Genomic DNA, 18,967 nt, shown 5'->3' on the forward strand with positions numbered 1-18,967 from the left:
TTAGAATTACAATTAAATATTCATTTTATTCAACATAAATACAGTTGATTTCATTTTAATTAATTAAATGATATAAGCTAACAATTTTTAGTATTAATGATTAATTAATTATAATTTTGAACTTTGAGGTTAAATTAGGTTAGATTGGGTCCATAATCTGATGTTCTATCCATTTGTGAAGTTTGTTATTAATTCACCAAGACATAATTACATAAATTTTGTCTTGTTGTTTTCTAGCAACGTCTTGACCAAAAATATCTCTGCACTTATTGGGATAACCATCTTCTGTTGAGATTCCAGTCAGGGTCGTTCAGAATTTTCTATTTAAAACCAAAATTATAGAAAAAACAGGTAAAGGACCACAAGAAATACACATGTGTATATTTTGACTAACTTGAACAACTTTGAGGTTAAGTTAGGTTAGGTTGGTTCCATAATCTGATGTCCTATCCATTTGTGAAATTTGTTATTAATTCTCCACGACATAATTACTTAAATTTTGACTTGTTACTGTTTTCTAGCAACGTCTTGATCAAAAATATCTATACACTTATTGGAATAACCATCTTCTGTTGAGATTCCAGTCAGGGCGGTTCAGAATTTTCTATATAAAACCAAAATTATAGAAAAACAGGTAAAGGATCAAAAGAAATACACATATGTATATTTTGATTAACATTAACAACTTTGAGGTTAAGTTAGGTTAGGTTGGTTCCATAATCTGAAGTTCCATCCATTTGTGACATTTGTGATTGATTCATAAAAAGATATTTAGACTGCAGACGAGTTAGCTAAGTCTGGAGTTAAGTAGAATCAATAAGACCACTCTTAGAAGTACATTTTGTGGAGACTATTGATAAGAAAAACATATAAGAAGCTTTATCATTTGCAGAGGAGACCTATATGATAATTTCAGAATCAAAATACACACAGGGACTCACGTTGTACTTAAGAAGATTCCTTCTGGTATATTTCACTGACAATTAGACAGGAAAAACTCTGTTATGAATGTTATTTGGTTAAAATAATTTAAATAAATATTAATTTTATTTTTAAATATTGTATTTATTTATCACAAAAACATGTAAACGTACCAACAATCAGTGCAGTTTAAATATGTACATAATTTATATTATTTTTCTTACTTTTATTATCGTAAAACTTGTAAAAAAAATCATAATAAACTAACATTTATTAAGCTGAACAAGAGGCACGTGGCTCAATGCAGTAGTACTTGGCAATTAAGTACTTTCTGGTACCAACACACGGATCTTCGTTCATGTTTGTGTTCAATTCACACACGTACTTTCCGTCACAACTGAAACAATTAATCACAATTATTTGACCATCCATTTACATGATAAGAATTTGTACTTGGCCTTGAAGTGGTCCAGGGCTGAAATGGAGGTGCACATGTCAGGAAAATCAGCTCCTGCTGGTATGTCGTTCAAAGCGTATGGTCCAGGACAAATGTTCTTGTCCCATTTACCGTACAGCAAAGAACTTATGGAAATTACAGCACGTGGACCACAAGAAATGTACATGTGTTGACCATCGCAAATTGGACTGGTCTCTGTGGAGTCAAAATTTGGTACAAGGAGTTAGGTGATGAAACAAATACGTACCTAGCAAGTTTCCTGGATTATCTACGAACACAAATTGTTGATTATTAACTAAAGTATTTGGAATAACAGTTAAACACTTACTGATACATCTGTATGTAATGTTAAGCTGTTTCAAAGTTCCATAACAAGGATCCATTCCAACGTTTGGTGGGTAAATATAAACGACAGCGTTTGACAGGCCATTATAACTAAAATTTACCAGTTGGGTCATCATGAATAGTAACATAAATTCGGAAATGATTGTTTTTGCACTCAAGTCCTTCAAGCTTCTGGAGAAAGCTTTGCCAATAAGTAGCTAGTCCAAAAACAATCACTCCCCACAACACTCATCATTGTCTAAAAGCTACAAAAGTAATTTACTTGAATTTCATAGACACAGTTGATGTTAATGATGAACAAGAAGTGTTTGTTGCTGGAGGACCACAAACACTAGACTGTCCTCTGCCATAAAACGTTGACACTATGTCGATAACTTTGCCTTTAGGACAGTTCAGGCCCACGTATGACTTGTCACAGGAGCCTGGAGTCTGAACCACTGAAAATGGCTCAAAATAACCAAAGTTTTGTTTAAAACTAACATATTAATAGTCACCAGGAATATCATAAGTGTAAACCTGAAGCACACACACTGAAATCACCAAAAACTTGTTCATTTCGTCTGCCAGTGAACGAATGATATAAAGAGGTGGATAACATGAGTATTTATACATGTTTGTTATGGTAAAATATGGAAAACACCGTATAAAATTATTGTGCCACAAGTCTGACAATTTTATGAGTTGCATTCGACTGATTATAAACAAATTTGCAAGTTATCATAATTTACATAATTAATACGTTTACTTTTTAAACGTTGTGTTTTATATTTGTAATTTATGGTGATTGTTTGGTATGTCACCATTTTATCGAGCTCATAAAAATCTTTCAACAGATACAAATATATATTTAATTAAGGTTATTCAACCTTCAGTAAGAAAAATATAAATTACAATTTTACACTTGATTAAGTTACTTTATTTTGGCCACAATATGTAACTTGGTATTTATTGGTCCCTTTCTGTCATGTTACAAAATCTTAACATATACGAGTTAGTTAAGTCTGGAGTCAAGTAGAACCAGTAAGACTACTTCTAGGAGTATCTTCTATGGAAACTACTAATAACGAAAGAGTTTACATGTGCATAGGGTCCAAAATAAATATTTTAAGGCACTTTGTAATGGATATTCTGAAATTTATAGAAAACTTTAGTAAAATTGACAGCCAAGCTCCCATTAAAGCTCCTCCAAGAACCTAAACTGAGTCGTTAGTTGTATAGAATTCTATGTAAATCTTGGGAGAGCTAGGTGAGTCAATAATCAAAGCAAATGTGATGGCAGATGAGTTAGTTAAGTCTGGAGTCAAGTAGAACCAGTAAGACCACTTCTAGGAGTATCTTCTATGGAAACTACTAATAACGAAAGAGTTTACGTATGTATAGGGTCCAAAACAAATATCTTAAGATACTTTCTAATGGACATTCTGAAATTTATAGAAAACTTTAGTAATATTGACAGCCAAGCTCCCATTAAAGCTCCTCCAAGAATCTAAACTGAGTCGTCAGTTGTATAGAATTCTATGTAAATCTTGGGAGAGCTTGGTGAGTCAATAATCAAAGCAAATGTGATGGCAGATGAGTTAGTTAAGTCTGGAGTCAAGTAGAACCAGTAAGACTACTTATAGGAGTATCTTCTATGGAAACTACTAATAGTGAAGAAGGCAAAAAGCCTGTTCAGCTGCAGCACTGCACCAAGAAGATTTGTTTAGTATCTGGCTTACCTATTCTTCAGGGGTAAGAAAACAACCTTTATTTTATTGCACGTTCCTTTTTAAATGTAATAAAATCAAATTAATTGATTATACAATTAATATTACTAATAATTATTTAGCTGAACAAGAAGGACGTGGCTCAATGCAGTAGTACTTGGCAATTAAGTACTTTCTGGTACCATAACACGGATCTTCGTTCATGTTTGTGTTCAGTTCACACACATTTTTTCCGTCGCAACTGAAACAATTAAACACAATTAATCAATCATCATTACAAGAGATGACTTTCGTACTTGGTCTTGAAGTGGTCAAAGGCCGAATTGGACGTGCACATGTCAGGGAAGCCAGCGTTGGGTGGTATATCATTCAGAGTATATGGCCCAGGACAAATGTTCTTGTCCCATTTCCCATACATAAGAGAATTTATCGAAATTACAGCACGAGGACCGCAAGAAATGTACATGTGATCACCATCACAAATTGGAGTGGTCTCTGTGGAGTCACAATTTGGTACAAGGAGTGAGGTGATGAAACAAATACGTACCTAGCAAATTTCCTGGATTATCTACGAAAACATTATTAATTGATTATTGATAAAAGTGTTCAGGATAACAGCTAAGCACTTACCAATGCATCTGTATTTAATGCGAAGCTCCTTCAAAGTTCCGTAACAAGGATTCATTCCAACTTTTGGTGGGTAAACATAAACGACAGCGTTTGACAGGCCATTATAACTAAAATTTACCAGTTGGGTCATCATAAATAGTAACATAAATTTAGAAATGATTGTTTTTGAACTTAAGTCCTTCAAGCTTCTGGTGAAGGCTTTATCAATTAGTAGCTAGCCCAAAAACAATCACCCCCTCAACAATCATCATTGTCTAAAAGCTACAAAAGTAATTTAAATGGGAATCTACTTGAATTTCATAGACACAGTTGATGTTAATGATGAACAAGAAGTGTTTGTTGCTGGAGGACCACAAACACTAGACTTTCCTCTGCCATAAAACGTTGACACTATATCAATAACTTTGCCTTTGGCACAGTTCAGGCCCAGGTATGACTTGTCGCAAGAAGGTGGAGTCTCAACAACTGAAAATGTTATAAAAATTATTAAAATTTTGCTTAAAATTAACATATTAATAGTCACCAGGAATATCTGCTGAATAAACCTGTAACACACACACTAATATCACCCAAAACCTTTTCATTTCTTATGGTTGTGCATAAATAATGTTAATAACTGGATAACATGGGTTTTTATACTATTTATGTTGCTTGTGACTTAATATGATAAACTGTTCAAGCAAAAGTATGAAAAATATGTGCAAAGTTATTGTGCCACATCCCTGATAATTTTATGACTTACTCTACATGTTTAACATAGCAAATAAAAGTGGACTTTGAAACATTTTGTTTAAAATCTGATTTCATCAAGAATTGGGAAAATTAATATATTATAATTTGTTTCATTTATTTTAATTTTGTCCGCCATTTTATGTGAGAAAACTTACAAGTAAAGTAGTAATGTGTGTCAGTATTGGTGTCTTCATTAGAGTCTCTATTTTATCTGCTCTATTTGTGAATGGTTTACCTTCCCAGTGTGACTAATCTATTAAGTTGACTCCAATACCTTCCAGAATTTAGTGTAGCTTAGCACAATATAACGTTACGAGTAAAATTGTCTATTTTGTTGATGCTATTCTAACGTCAATCATTAGAGTCTCTATGTTATCAGGCCTATTTTTGAATGGTTTACCTTCCCAGTGTGACTAAACTATTAAGTTGGCTCCAATACCTTTCAGAATTTAGTGTAGCTTAGCACAACATAACATTATGAGTAAAATTTTCCATTTTGTTCATGCTGTTCTAACGTCAATCATTAGAGTCTCTACGTTATCTGTCCTATTTTTGAATGGTTCACCTTCCCATTATGACTAAACTATTAAGTTGTTTCCAATACCTTTCAGAATTTAGTGTAGCTTAGCACAATATAACATTATGAGTAAAATTTTCCATTTTGTTCATGCTGTTCTAACGTCAATCATTAGAGTCTCTACGTTATCTGTCCTATTTTTGAATGGTTCACCTTCCCATTGTGACTAAACTATTAAGTTGTTTCCAATACCTTTCAGAATTTAGTGTAGCTTAGCACAATATAACATTATGAGTAAAATTGTCCATTTTGTTCATGCTGTTCTAACGTCAACCATTAGAGTCTCTACTTTATCAGTCCTATTTTTGAATGGTTTATCTTCCTAGTGTGACTAAACTATTAAGTTGATTCCAATACCTTTCAGAATTTAGTGTAGCTTAGCACAATATAACATTACGAGTAAAATTGTCCATTTTGTTCATGCTGTTCTAACGTCAACCATTAGAGTCTCTACGTTATCAGGCCTATTTTTGAATGGTTTACCTTTCCAGTGTGACTAAACTATTAAGTTGGGTCCCATACCTTACAGAATTTTGAGTAGGGTAAATATTTAATACTGTTGTAAACAAGTTATTGATTAAACAATATTATAAATTTGTTTCTACAGAATTATAGAAGTTAATTTTTATATACATATATTATCTACCAAAGTAAACTTGACCCATAAGTAACATAAAAGAATAATCTTTTTATTTTCATTGTAAGGAAATAAATGAGAAAGATGCATTTAATATTTTAAACATGTATTAGAAATTAATTGAGTACAATTGTGTGTATATTTAAAATTAATTACATTATTAATTTACTAAATTCTTATGCACACACCTATAACAACTGATCTTGCGATAAACTTAGCTATAATCAATCCAAAGAGATCACAAACATTCAACATTTCATTGCACATGTCTTCTCCAGGTTGTCCGTATTTTTCACGTACATCCTGTGGTGTTGCATTTGGATTAGCGTCATAAAATACCACTATTGCCAAGTACAGTACGCAATCAGTTTCACAGACTTTTCGTATGCAGTCATCCTCATTTGTGCATTGTAGTTGAGTTGTTTGTGATAGTGTTGGAGTTGGAGTCACTGTATTTGTTGTAACCGTTGTATTTGAAGTACAATTTTGATTGGTTGTTGTTGTAGTACTTATTGTTGAACATGTCGTTGTTACTGCCGACATTCCGCCAGTAATACAAGCCAATAACATTAAAAATCCGAATAACATAGTTGAGAACTAAAATTTATATATAAAATTAAATTGTTTAATACCTAAATTACAACTTAAATTAGATATGAAGATGGTACTTACAGTATTCATGTTAATAACTGAGCTGATGTAGCTATTGGTGGTGGAGGTGTGATTTCAAATTGGATATTTGAGTTTATATACTTATCGAATTATAATTATTATTTATATATTCAATGCTAATGTTCGTTATAAAATGATAAGAAAATTCTGTTTTGCAAATATTATAATTTATTATCATTATCTAGATTGTAATCACTTTTCACTCCTTTTTTCCAATTTGTCTAAGGTGTCATGTTCACAGCCAGTACACTTTTTCCTACGTTAACATAATTTTAAAAATCATCATTTATATTGATAAGGTTAGTAAAATTTGTCATTTGTAATATTAATATTAATATTTTTCATATAATACATAAAAAACATTTTACAAAATTATATTTATATATTATATTATTATTTACATTATATTATATTTTAATTTGAATATTGCACAATAAATTTTATTTAAGACTTTTTTAATTGTAGTGCCTGTTGAATTAAATAAATAAATAAATAATTCTATAACTGTTAGGTAAATGTAAATATATTATATACAATTAAATGTTGTATTATTATTTGATTTTGATCATAAAACATATAAAAAGCACATATCATACACTCACTATTTGTTAATTTACCAAATAACTTATATTTTATATTTCGATATTAATTTATCTTTTGTTTATAACATTAGAATAAAACAAAACATTTTTAAAATTTACAAAATAAAAAGTTACTTAATTTTATTAGTTGTTATTAGTTGTAAATATTAAATTAAGTTCAAACCTAAAAAAAAAATTATATAGTAATCAATTATGTCTAGTTATAAACTCATTTAAATGTTTTATAAAATATGCATAAGCAATGAAAACGTATGAAAACGTAGTCGTACTAATTGTAGTAGTTTTTGGTGCAGTCGTAGTTGCAGTCGTAGTAGTAGTTGTTGTTGGTGTTGTGTGGGTTGCAGGCGTAGTAGTAGTTGTTAGTGTTGTTGTAGAAGTAGTTATTTTTGGTGTAGTAGAAGCGGTACAAGTTGTTGTTGTAATAGTTGTAGGAGTACAAAAAGTGAAAAATCAATACAATTTTAGATATTTAAACAGATAAACTAATTTAATCTACCCCAACAATAAGTTACAAGGAAAAAAAAATAAAACTCTCTTAAAGGTTTATAAACATCAAATTTTTTAAGAAAAAAATAGCAGAGAAAACGTTTGAAAACGTAGTCGTAGAAAGAATACAAGCTGTAGTAGTTTTTGGACTAATGGGAGTTGCAGCCGTAGTAGTAGTTGTTGTTGGTGTTGTGTGGGTTGCAGGCGTAGTAGTAGTTGTTAGTGTTGTAGAAGTAGTTATTTTTGGTGTCGTAGAAACAGTACAAGTAGTTGTTGTAATAGTTGTAGGAGTACAAAAAGTAAAAAATCAATACAATTTTAGATATTTAAACAGATAAACTAATTTAATCTACCCCAACAATAAGTTACAAGAAAAAAAAAACCCTCTTATAGGTTTATAAACATCAAATTTTTTAAGAAAAAAATAGCCGAGAAAATGTTTGAAAACGTAGTCGTAGAAACAATACAAGCTGTAGCAGTTTTTGGACTAACGGGAGTTGTAGCCGTAGTAGTAGTTGTTGTTGGTGTAGTGTTGGTTGTAGGCGTAGTAGTAGTTGTTGGTGTTGTTGTAGTAGTTCTAGATATTTTTGGGGTCGTGGAAGTTGTTGTAATGGTTGTGAGAGTACAAAAAGTAAAAAATGCATCACTGCACCTAATGCCTAATTATTATTAGTTGTAAATATTAATTTAAAGAATTTAAATATTAATCAGTTGTATCTAGTGTTTGTTGTAAACTCATTTAAATTATTATCATGTTTTATAAAATATTCATAAGCAATGAAAACGTTTGATTTGTCAAAATTTTTAATTTAATTTATTTATTTTATACTCAAGATTAAAATTAATTAATAGTTCTTGTAACAATTTTTAATTACTACATGTAAAATATTTATCCAGTACTATTTGCACATATATTTAGATATACTGTAATATTGAGAAGTTGTTCCATTCCCATACCATAAGTATTGCAAATATTCTTCATTCCATTATACATATCAACCCCCTTTTGTCCGCAAAACAGCAACAGGGTTGCCGGTAATGGATATGGATTCAAAAGAAGGCAAGCTTTCACCAACAAGAATACAGTACAGTCGCTACCACAAACTTGTTCAATGCAATCATTTGCGGTTGTACAAGTGCTCACTGATGTAGTTGTTGGTGTACTACAGGTTGTAGTAGTTGTGTTTGGTGTAGTAGTGGTTGTAGGCGTAGTAGTAGTTGTTGTTGGTGTACTACAGGTTGTAGTAGTTGTGTTTGGTGTAGTAGTGGTTTTAGGCGTAGTAGTAGTTGTTGTTGGTGTACTACAGGTTGTAGTAGTTGTGTTTGGTGTAGTGGTGGTTGTAGGCGTAGTAGTAGTTGTTGTTGGTGTGGTAGTCGTGGAAGAAGTACAAGTTGTAGTAGTTCTTGTAGTAGTAGTAGTTTTTGGTGTAGTGGTGCTTGTTGTTGGAGTGGAAGAACAAGTTGTTGTAGTTACCGTAGGACTACAGGTTGTTGGCACTTGCGACATTCCTCCAGTAGTATAGGTTATTATCAATAAAAATTCAAATAAAATGGTCCTTGTCTAATAAAATATCATGCTGTATTATTACACTCAAATAATCTATAAACTTTTATTGACAAATTAAATATACTTACAATGGTCATGTTGGATAATGGTTTCAGTAAGCTACTGGTAGTGGAATTGTGATTTAAATTTGAATGTTAAGGTTTAAATACTTTTCAGATCACTTAATATTTATAAATGCAATGGTAATGTTCGAAATAAAATGTTAAGACAATTTGCGTTTATCTTTTTTGCTTAACATATTTGATAAGTACATGTTCTTTACATAATAAACTTTATAATTTATTTCTAATATCAATATGTTCATTTTGAAACAATTATCATTCAATCTAATCTATTTCACTGAAATGTCTTAGTTGAACACAGTTAAGAGTAAGAAAACTAGTTGAACTTTTATCCTGAGTCTCTGCTTTTTCTGTGATGTCTCCCAAATCTGTTGTAGTGGGAGGCAACAAACACTTTAGGTTCAATCACTAATAATTCTTCCTCATAGTAACTAGATTTTAAATAAAACATAATAAATAATACAAACAATATATTTTTTAATTAATCAATAAAATGTCGCCTGAAAAATTTAAGTAATACAAAAAATATTATTTTAATTAATGTTAGGTGTATCCATTTAGAAAATGAGTGTTAAAAAATACGATAACTGAATTATTTTTATCTTTATGTAATAGTTACCTTTATGTATGCAAATTTATCTAACAAATGACCATAAATAAATATTTAATGTGTTTGAAAGTGAAATATTATAACAAACATAGACTTATCATTTTTGTTAAAAATTTTCACAGAATACATAAATATTAAATGCAATTTTAGATATTTAAACAGATTAATTAATCTAACCCAAACCAACAATTTGAAGGAGAATTAAATAAACTTGTCAAATAAATTTTAAAGAAAAGTGGGATGAGTAAAATTAAATGTTGGTGTTGTCGTCGTCGTCGTTGGTGTGGTAGAAGTGGCTGTAGTTGTTTTCATTGACGATTTTGTATTAGTTGGTGCTCCTGTATATGTTAACTGTGATATTCCCCCAGTAACATACTACATTACATAAAAAATTCTAACAATATCAAATAATAATCATCAAATAGTAATATTACAATATTATAGCAATTGTTAAATATGATTTCACTATATTTCTTATTATTTTTGACAAATACTATTTGACTAAAGTATATATTTTATTTAATTTTCAAAATAAAAATATGCATATTATCAAAACTACTGTTTATTGTTTAGTTTAGAATGTTTCATGCCTATTTTTTATACCTATCATTTACTACAAACATTTAAAGGTTTGAAGATGTGGCAATCTTGGTTGCCTACAATATCAATTCTCAAAGCAACTTTGAAGGATTTCGGATGCATAAAATTACATTAAAATCAGGTGTTGAAATGTCAAATAACATTTTATTATTGTTTGCATAATTAAAATAATAACCAACTATGTCGAATGTTGATTAAAAACATTTAAATATTTATTGTTTTTTATCAGCGATGAGGATTTATGTAAGTTTGCTTAAATATACAATTTTTTCTCATTAATATTAATCAATAATTAAAAACTAATACTCCAGAAGGTTTATTTAAAATCTATCTTAATTGCTCATAATATGTGTTAAAAGATACTTTTAGAACGATTCATTTTGGTTAGATTAGGTTAGAATATTTGGTTAGGTCAGCTTTAGGTTAGGTTAGGTGAGATAAGGTTAAGTTAGGTTAGGTTATTATTGTTTTTTATCAGCATTGGGGATTTATATAAGTTTGCTTATATTTAAATATACAAATACTAAAAAAACTAATACTCAAGGAAGTATATTTAAAACCTATAATTAATGTGTTAAATATTTATAATAAAAATATACTTTTAGAACCTAGAACGATTCATTTTACAAGCATAAAGGCAAGGGAAGACCTAGTATCGTAGGTATGCCAAAGTTGGCACAAATACCCGACATCTGATTGTACATGTTAGCTGCGGCGTCTCCGCAAAGTAGACGTAAGAGTATTAGGGATGGATTTGGATTTACAAGAAGGTATGCTTTCAGCAGTAAGTATGTAGAGTACTCGGAACCACAACACAGTTGGTTAACACAATCATTTGCGGTTGCACATTTGCCTGGCGATGTTGTTGTGGATGGTGGGCATGTAGTGGTTGTTGTTGGAGGAATGGTACAATGTGTTATATTGATTGTAGTTGTGGGAGGAGGACAAGTTGTAGTCGTAGTGGTAGATGGTGTAGTTCTTGTTGTTTTGGTAGAAGTGGGAGTACAAGTAGTTGTTGATGTTGTGTTGGTAGGAGTGAGAGCACAAGTTGTAGTTGATGTTGTCATCATCAACAAAAACCCAAATAAAGTGACCTTTAACTAAAAATATTATTGAGTATTACTAACATAAAATATTCTATAAACTACTAAGGACTAAATAAATATACTTACAAGAATCATGATGAAAACTGTCTTGGTAAAGCTTTTGGCGGTGGACTCACTTTTAGCAATTGGTTGTTAGGGCTTAAATACTCTTCCAATCGCCCAAAATATTTATAAATGCAACGATAATGTTCGAAATAAAATGTTAAGACAATTTGTGATTATCTTTTGTTTGATAAGTACTATCGCTTGCGTAAAGTTGTAGCAGCTTCTGACATATTCTGTAACACCAATGGCAAGTGGGGTGGATGTAGCTACAAGGAAAAGTGTGCCTCAAATGTGACTAGTCAGGATTTGTAACTTAAAGCCTTTAAATTCTCTGCCAAATCAATATTTAGATACAAAATAATGAAAACGAATCTTTTTTGTTGAGGATTATCACTGAATACATACATATTTAATACAACAATAGGTATTATTAAAATGCGTTTTGTGAACTCAAAACCTTCCCAAGGAACACTGAATCAGTAACATCAAAGTAGCTGAGAATTTAATAACTGTTTCACTTGTTTTATTAATTAAATTATTTGTTGAAGTTTAAGGCCACTGTTAAACTAATTTGCTTAATATATTTGGTATATTTGATTTTCTAAAATATTTGATTTTAATTTTTATCGCGTTTTACAAAATATGCATACACAAATTCATTTATCACAGTTTGTTTCCATTTTAATGTACATTAAAATTCATTAGTCTTATAACAACTAATAGACAGTATTTGATGTGCAGAATTAATTAGAATTAGAATGTTTACAACAATAGAGACAAAAAACTTTTCAATGGTATCTAGAATATATAATCCCTTGATACATATCAACCCCTGATTCTTCGTAGGGTTGGAGTTGTTTTCATTGACGATTTTGTATAAGTTGGTACTGCTGTATATGTTAACTGTGGTATTCTCCCAGTAACATAATTCATTACCAACAAAAATTCGAACAATATCAAATAATAATCATCAAATAGTTTAAATATAAAAATAAAATTACAATAGTATAGTATTTTTTAAAAATGATTTCACTATATTCCTTATTATTTTTGACAAATATTATTTGACTAAATTATGTATTTCTTCTCAAGAATTAATTCAATCTTAAAATATATTTTAAAATAAAAGAAATATTTTATTACAAACTATTATTTATTGTGTAGTTTGGAATGTTTTATTTTATATTGCAAACATTTACTTTCAAAGGATTATTGACGATGTGGCAATCGTGGTTGCCTACAACATCAACTCTCAAAGTAACTTTATGAAGGATTTGGAGATAATAAAAATATTAATGAATATCATGCAATAATAATTCTTTATTAATTAAAATTTTAAAAATCAGTTGCTACAATACTCTAAATATTTAGGATCAGTATGTTTTATAAGATGTACATGTAGTATTTTTAATAATAAACTTATATACAAATGACAAGTAATGCTACTAGAAATAAAATAAATTCAATGAATACATTAAACCGGTCGCAAATATACCTCATATTATTATACATATCAACGCCTTGCTGTCCACATTCTGAATCTATTTCTTCGTCCGATGGAAGAGTATTAACAACTAATATGGCTCTTAATTTGACGTAAACGGTGCAATTACTTCCACACACTTTTGTTATGCAGTCGATCAGATCTGAACAGGCTGGAGCTGTGTTGGTGTTGGTTGATAGGGTAGTATTAGAATTAGCTGAGTCGACTCTATGGTTTTGAACCAACAATAACAAAAGGACCAATTGGATAAAACAGATGATCTAAAGAATAAAGCTTATTAAGTACAAAAGCTTAGTTATAAAAGTTTACATACCTTGTTCATGTTGAATGGATGGATGGACTGCAGTATTATGTATTTTAGACAAGAAGTACTGATTGTGAGAACGTGTTCAGCTCTATAAGTACTACAATTTTAATAAGATTTTTGTGTCAATGTACAAAAAGTGTGATAATACGAGTGCAATATTTGAATTAATTGTATTGAAATATGATAATATTTTAATTAACCATTTTTAAATATTTATACCTTTAATCCCATTAAAAATATTAATATGCACGTTTAAACGTAAAACAAGATGTTAAATATTTAAAAATGATTTTACTAATTTTTGTTTTTACTGATTTTAGTACAATGGAATTGATTTACCACATATATATTAAGTTTATATTGCGAAAGTTACAAAGAATATTATTAGGTTAAGTTGGGTTAGGTTAGGTAAGGTTAGGTTGGATTAAGTTAGATTAGGTTGGGAGGGATTTTAGCTAGTTGTAGTTTAGTTTAGGTAAAAGTCTGGTCGTACCCGATAAATCGACACATTGGCATTGAAAAAAAATGTTAGGTTAGGTAAGGTTAGATTAAGTTAAGTTAGGTGATTATTATTTGATAAAAATATTTAGACGATTTTGTAAAACAATTTATACATGTATAGATTTCTAAAGACTTCTTCATTTTTCTTAAATACTATTTATTAAATTAATCAAGAAACAAACATAATATCACCGTAAATAATTTTATATCATTATTATGTGTTTTAGAATGGTTAGGTTAGGTTGGATTAGGTTATATTAGAATGTTAGGTCGGGTCAGTTTAGGTGAGATAAGGTTTAGGTTAAGTTAGGTTAGGTTATTCTTATTTGTAAAAAAATTATTTAGACGATATCTAAAGACTGAATAATACCTCTTGTTTTTTCTTAAATACAAGACACTTTAATTATTAAATTAATCAAGAAACAAACATAATATCACCACAAAGACATTTATATTATTATTATGTGTTTTAGAATGTTTGGTTAGGTTAGGTGAGATAAGGTTAAGTTAGGTTAGGTTATTATTCTTTGATAAAAATATCGTAAAAAAATATTTAGACGATTTTATAAAACAATTTATACATGTATAGATTTCTAAAGACTGAATGATTCTTTTTAAATTTTATTAAATACAATACTATTTATTAAACTAATCAAGAAACAATAATATCACCACAAAGAAATTTATATTATTATTATTATGTGTTTGGATAATTTTAGGTTAGATCAGAATGTTTGGTTAGGTTACGTTAGGTGAGATATGTTAGTTAATAAAGATATTGTAAAAAATTTATTTAGACGATTTTATAAAACAATTTATTCGTATATAGATTTCTGAAGACTAAATAATACCTCTTGTTTTTTCTTAAATACAACACACTTTAATTATTAAACTAATCAAGAAACTAGAATGTGTGGTTAGGTTAGGTTAAGTTACATAAGTTAGGATAAAACACCTTTGTTAATTTTATAGGTTTATTTTTTAATTGAATTGGGTTATTTTATGATTTGAATAATTCATTTATCAAATTTACCGGCGCATCCACCATGTTTTAAACCAGCTAAAAATTATTTAACAATTTTCAGTTAATTACCTCCCGTATAAGTTATATATTATTTCCTCCAAAATAATGTTGTTTTATTAGATGATGATTTGAATTAGTTATTGTTCCGGTACATATTATTAGTATTAGATATTGTAGTCGTTGATAAAGTTGTTTCTGTAGAAGTTGTTACAAATATGTTACCTTTAGAAAATGTACAACCAGTTGTGGACATTGTTATCCCTTGAGTGGTTTTATTTATTGTAGCTACAACACTTAAATATATTGGATGTTGTTAAAGTTGTTCCTGTTTACTATTTTACGTAGATGATAGTTGAGATATTTATTTTTGGTATTAAATTTGTTGTAATGACTATGAAATTGTATTAATTGTTATCCATGTAGTAGCTTCAGTAAACACAGAAGTTTCAGAGAATATTGTAGTCGTTGATAAAATTATTTCTGTAGAGGTTATATCATTACAAATTACATTAGATATTGTAGCACTAGTAATTGATTTGTCTATTTTTAATTAGGTTGTTCATCTTCTTTTAGTAGACTACAAACTTGTATTAGTTGTTGTATCAGTACTTATTATTAGTAGATATTGTAGTGGTTGATAAAGTTGTTTCTGTAGAAGTTGTTACAAATATGCTACCTTTAGAAAATGTACAACTAGTTGTGGACATTGTTATCCCTTGAGTGGTTTTATTTATTGTAGCTACAACACTTAGATATATTAGATGTTGTTAAAGTTCTTCCTGTTTTCTATGTTTGGTAGATGATAGTTGAGATACTTATTTCTGGTATTAAATTTCTTGTAATGACTATGAAATTAATTAATTATTAATTGTTATTGATAAAATTATTTCTGTAGAAGTTATATTTAATAAAGTTGTTTCTGTAGAAGTTGTTATAAAAATCTTATGTTTAAAAGTATACAACTAGTAATCGATGAGGTTGTACCTTGTTTTGTTTTATTTATTGTAGCTAACAACAGGCAGATAATTTAGACATTGTTCTGTAGAAGTTGTTGTATCATTAATATTTTTGTCAGTACTGCGGTTAAATTTGTTTTAGTAGTCGGTATATTACAAGTAGTTGTTAAGATACTACTAGATGTTGTTTTGTTTTGTAGTTTTGTTATTTTAATACTATATATAGTACATAGTTGTAGTTATGTAGTTATGTGTTCAGGACTATTATAATAAAAAGTCTATTTTATTTCCTAGTAAGTTTAAAAACAAATAAACATCAATAAATTACAAAAAAATGAATTATTTACAGCAACAATATCGTGCAATTATTTATTCATTGCAATCATATTGTTGCAACAGTCAACATACTGTACATGTTATAAATAGACATGTTTATGATTCTCTTAATAAATTTCTAATATAGACCTCTCAAACAAGAAAAATGCATTGTTGGGAGTGGTTCTTTGTTACTTCAAAAATAAACGTGATGAAATTCCCTTCCTTAGCAAATCATTTGTAATGTGCATAAAACTAAACTGAACTGAAAATTGACACAATTTAATTTATATAAACATAAAAGAAAAAATCGTGGGAAATAATGAATAAAATTCATTGTTATTAGTTTAATTTTGCATAACAGATGACACAAATATGACATAATGTTTCTATAATATTTCTGTACAGCCTAAGAGAATAATCCATTACATAATACATAATTGTAACATGCAATATTTTAACTATTAGGGTTAATGAACAGTTAACTACATCCTGAGTTTGAAGGTAAATATCACTTGGCAATTTACTTTCTTTATTATTATAATAATAATGCTTAATTTTGTTGTCTGTGTCAGACTCCCTCCCATGTTTATTCATGGCGGTTTTGTGATAAAATTACATTTCCATAGATAATTCTCACTGATACATATAAAATATTATTTGAAATAAACAAAATGTCAAAGTTGCAAGTGTCTGTATTATGATTAGTGTACGAGTAAGTTTTGTTTGTATTTTCAGTACTTATTTAAACTACCAAAACATATTTTAGGCTTTCTTGTTGGTGACCTTTACATTTTTAATCAAATTTAATTTTGTTGTTAACAATTACTGGACAACCACTGACTCTTCAGAAGCATGTTATGAAAAGCTAACACAAGAGTGTGATTAAATGAGAAATAAATATTTTCTATATAAATAGTTGTTTTATTTATTTATACCAAACAATTATGACACATTTTTTTTGTTGTTGTTGTAACCAGTAAGACAAGTGCTAATGGAAACAACTTATTTGATGAAAGGATAAATGTATAATTTATATGTGAGATGTGACTGTGTGACGCAAGTGAATCAGTTCCGTTAAATAAATTGGTTAATTGTATCAAGAGATCTTAATAAATCTACTTAGCATAAATTGCATTATCTACCTTCCCTCTAAACTGTTCAACAATCAGTTGAGAATACTTTATGTTAAAGTACACGTCTACCATATTGTTTTAACATACTCGTATAATCATGAAATTGTAGAAATTTATAAGTATAATGTACATTGTATAATGTATAGTGTATAATGTACAATGTATAATATATTTATACTCTATATACTGAAAAATCTATATATAATGTATAAAGTACAATGTATAATATACATTGTATAATGTCTAATGTCTAATGTACAATATATACTAAAATGTACACTATACAGTATATAATGAACATTGTATAATGAACAATGTATAATGTATAATGAACTATGTAAAATGAATAATGTTAAATGTATGGAGTGTGATTAAAGTGTATAATGAAAAATGTATAATATACAATATAAAATGTACTGTGTATAATATAGAACGTATAATATGTATTGTACAATGTTCAATGTATAATGTATAATACAAAATGTATACTGTACAATATATAATGTACGGTGTATAATGTAAAGTGTATAATGTACATTGTATAATAAACAATGTATAATGAATAATATATAAATCATAATGTATAATGTGCAATATATAATGCATAATGTATGTACATTCTATAATGTATAGTGTATAATGTACAATGAATAGTAAACATTGTATAATGAACAATGTAAAATGCATAATGTACAATGTGTAATGTACACTATATAACGTACAATGTACAATGGTAGTCCATAAATGTGCAATGTAAAATATATAGCATACAGTTTATAATGTACAATATATAATATATAATGTAGAATTTATAACAAACAATACAATTTATTGTTATGTTATATGTATTATGTATGATTACAGTGTATAATGTACAATATATAATATACAGTGTATAATGTAAAGTGTATAATAAACAATGTATAATGAATAATATATAAATAATAATGTATAATGTGCAATATATAATGCATAATGTATTATATAATGTATAGTGTATAATGTACAATGAATAGTAAACATTGTATAATGAACAATGTGTAATGTACACTATATAACGTACAATGTACAATGGTAGTCCATAATGTGCAATGTACAATATATAATATATAATGTACAATTTATAACAAATAATGTATAGTATACAATTTATTATTATATTATATGTATAGTGTATGATTACATGTATAATATATAATGTAGAATATATATTATACAATAAAGAATGTTAAATGTATAGTGTATGATTAAAGTGTATAATGTACAGTGTACAATGTGCTATATATAATGAACAATATATAATGCACAATATATAATGTACAATATATGATGTACAATGTATAATATATGATTAACATTGCACAATGAACAATTTATAATGTACAATATGCAATATACAATGTACAATATAGAATGTATAATAAACAATATATAATATACAATTTATAATAAATAATGTAGACTATGAT

General features: G+C 28.4%; 3 protein-coding genes and 1 long non-coding RNA gene across 5 annotated transcripts; 2 read left to right on the plus strand and 2 right to left on the minus strand.

The window, feature by feature from the left end:
* Nucleotides 1–1,050: 1,050 nt before the first annotated feature.
* Nucleotides 1,051–4,689, minus strand: LOC109601161 (rhamnose-binding lectin). Of its 2 annotated transcripts, none has more exons than XM_049964571.1 (6): nucleotides 4,583–4,689; nucleotides 4,350–4,524; nucleotides 1,707–1,813; nucleotides 1,626–1,646; nucleotides 1,375–1,573; nucleotides 1,051–1,318 (listed from the first exon to the last, which is right to left on the minus strand). In XM_049964571.1, the coding sequence occupies exons 1-6, from the start codon at nucleotides 4,641–4,643 to the stop codon at nucleotides 1,195–1,197; spliced, it is 687 nt and encodes a 228-aa protein (XP_049820528.1). In that variant the 5' UTR covers nucleotides 4,644–4,689; the 3' UTR covers nucleotides 1,051–1,194. The 2 variants fall into 2 exon arrangements, with proteins under 2 accessions (XP_049820528.1, XP_019872941.1); XM_020017382.2 differs by lacking the exons at nucleotides 4,350–4,524; nucleotides 4,583–4,689 and adding exons at nucleotides 1,986–2,160; nucleotides 2,218–2,334.
* On the minus strand, nucleotides 3,487–3,920 carry LOC126264891 (L-rhamnose-binding lectin SML-like). Its single transcript, XM_049964572.1, has 2 exons — nucleotides 3,726–3,920; nucleotides 3,487–3,670 (listed from the first exon to the last, which is right to left on the minus strand). Exons 1-2 carry the CDS (start codon nucleotides 3,893–3,895, stop codon nucleotides 3,544–3,546), a joined length of 297 nt encoding a protein of 98 aa, XP_049820529.1. The 5' UTR covers nucleotides 3,896–3,920; the 3' UTR covers nucleotides 3,487–3,543.
* A 4,046-nt stretch (nucleotides 4,690–8,735) lies between the features above and the next one.
* LOC126264987 (uncharacterized) lies at nucleotides 8,736–9,439 on the plus strand. Its single transcript, XM_049964941.1, has 2 exons — nucleotides 8,736–8,934; nucleotides 9,004–9,439. Exons 1-2 carry the CDS (start codon nucleotides 8,878–8,880, stop codon nucleotides 9,286–9,288), a joined length of 342 nt encoding a protein of 113 aa, XP_049820898.1. The 5' UTR covers nucleotides 8,736–8,877; the 3' UTR covers nucleotides 9,289–9,439.
* A 7,320-nt stretch (nucleotides 9,440–16,759) lies between these two features.
* Nucleotides 16,760–17,236, plus strand: LOC126265001 (uncharacterized). Its single transcript, XR_007547554.1, has 3 exons — nucleotides 16,760–16,866; nucleotides 16,938–17,077; nucleotides 17,132–17,236. It is a non-coding gene; the product is annotated as an uncharacterized LOC126265001 (long non-coding RNA).
* Nucleotides 17,237–18,967: the final 1,731 nt, after the last annotated feature.

The sequence above is a fragment of the Aethina tumida genome, chromosome 3 (assembly GCF_024364675.1).
Source record: "Aethina tumida isolate Nest 87 chromosome 3, icAetTumi1.1, whole genome shotgun sequence".
Lineage (NCBI taxonomy): Eukaryota > Metazoa > Arthropoda > Insecta > Coleoptera > Nitidulidae > Aethina > Aethina tumida.

Coding starts and splice junctions, on each gene's coding strand:
- LOC126264891 (XM_049964572.1), bottom strand. CDS start 3,895: ATGTACATTTCTTGCGGTCCTCGTGCTGTAATTTCGATAAATTCTCTT. Junction 3,671..3,725: donor TTTGACCACTTCAAGACCAA/GTACGAAAGTCA, acceptor TAATTGTTTCAG/TTGCGACGGAAAAAATGTGT.
- LOC109601161 (XM_049964571.1), bottom strand. CDS start 4,643: ATGAAAAGGTTTTGGGTGATATTAGTGTGTGTGTTACAGGTTTATTCA. Junction 4,525..4,582: donor TTATTCAGCAGATATTCCTG/GTGACTATTAAT, acceptor TAACATTTTCAG/TTGTTGAGACTCCACCTTCT. Junction 1,814..4,349: donor ACTGTGTCTATGAAATTCAA/GTAGATTCCCAT, acceptor GGTAAATTTTAG/TTATAATGGCCTGTCAAACG.
- LOC126264987 (XM_049964941.1), top strand. CDS start 8,878: ATGCAATCATTTGCGGTTGTACAAGTGCTCACTGATGTAGTTGTTGGT. Junction 8,935..9,003: donor TAGTTGTTGGTGTACTACAG/GTTGTAGTAGTT, acceptor GGTGTACTACAG/GTTGTAGTAGTTGTGTTTGG.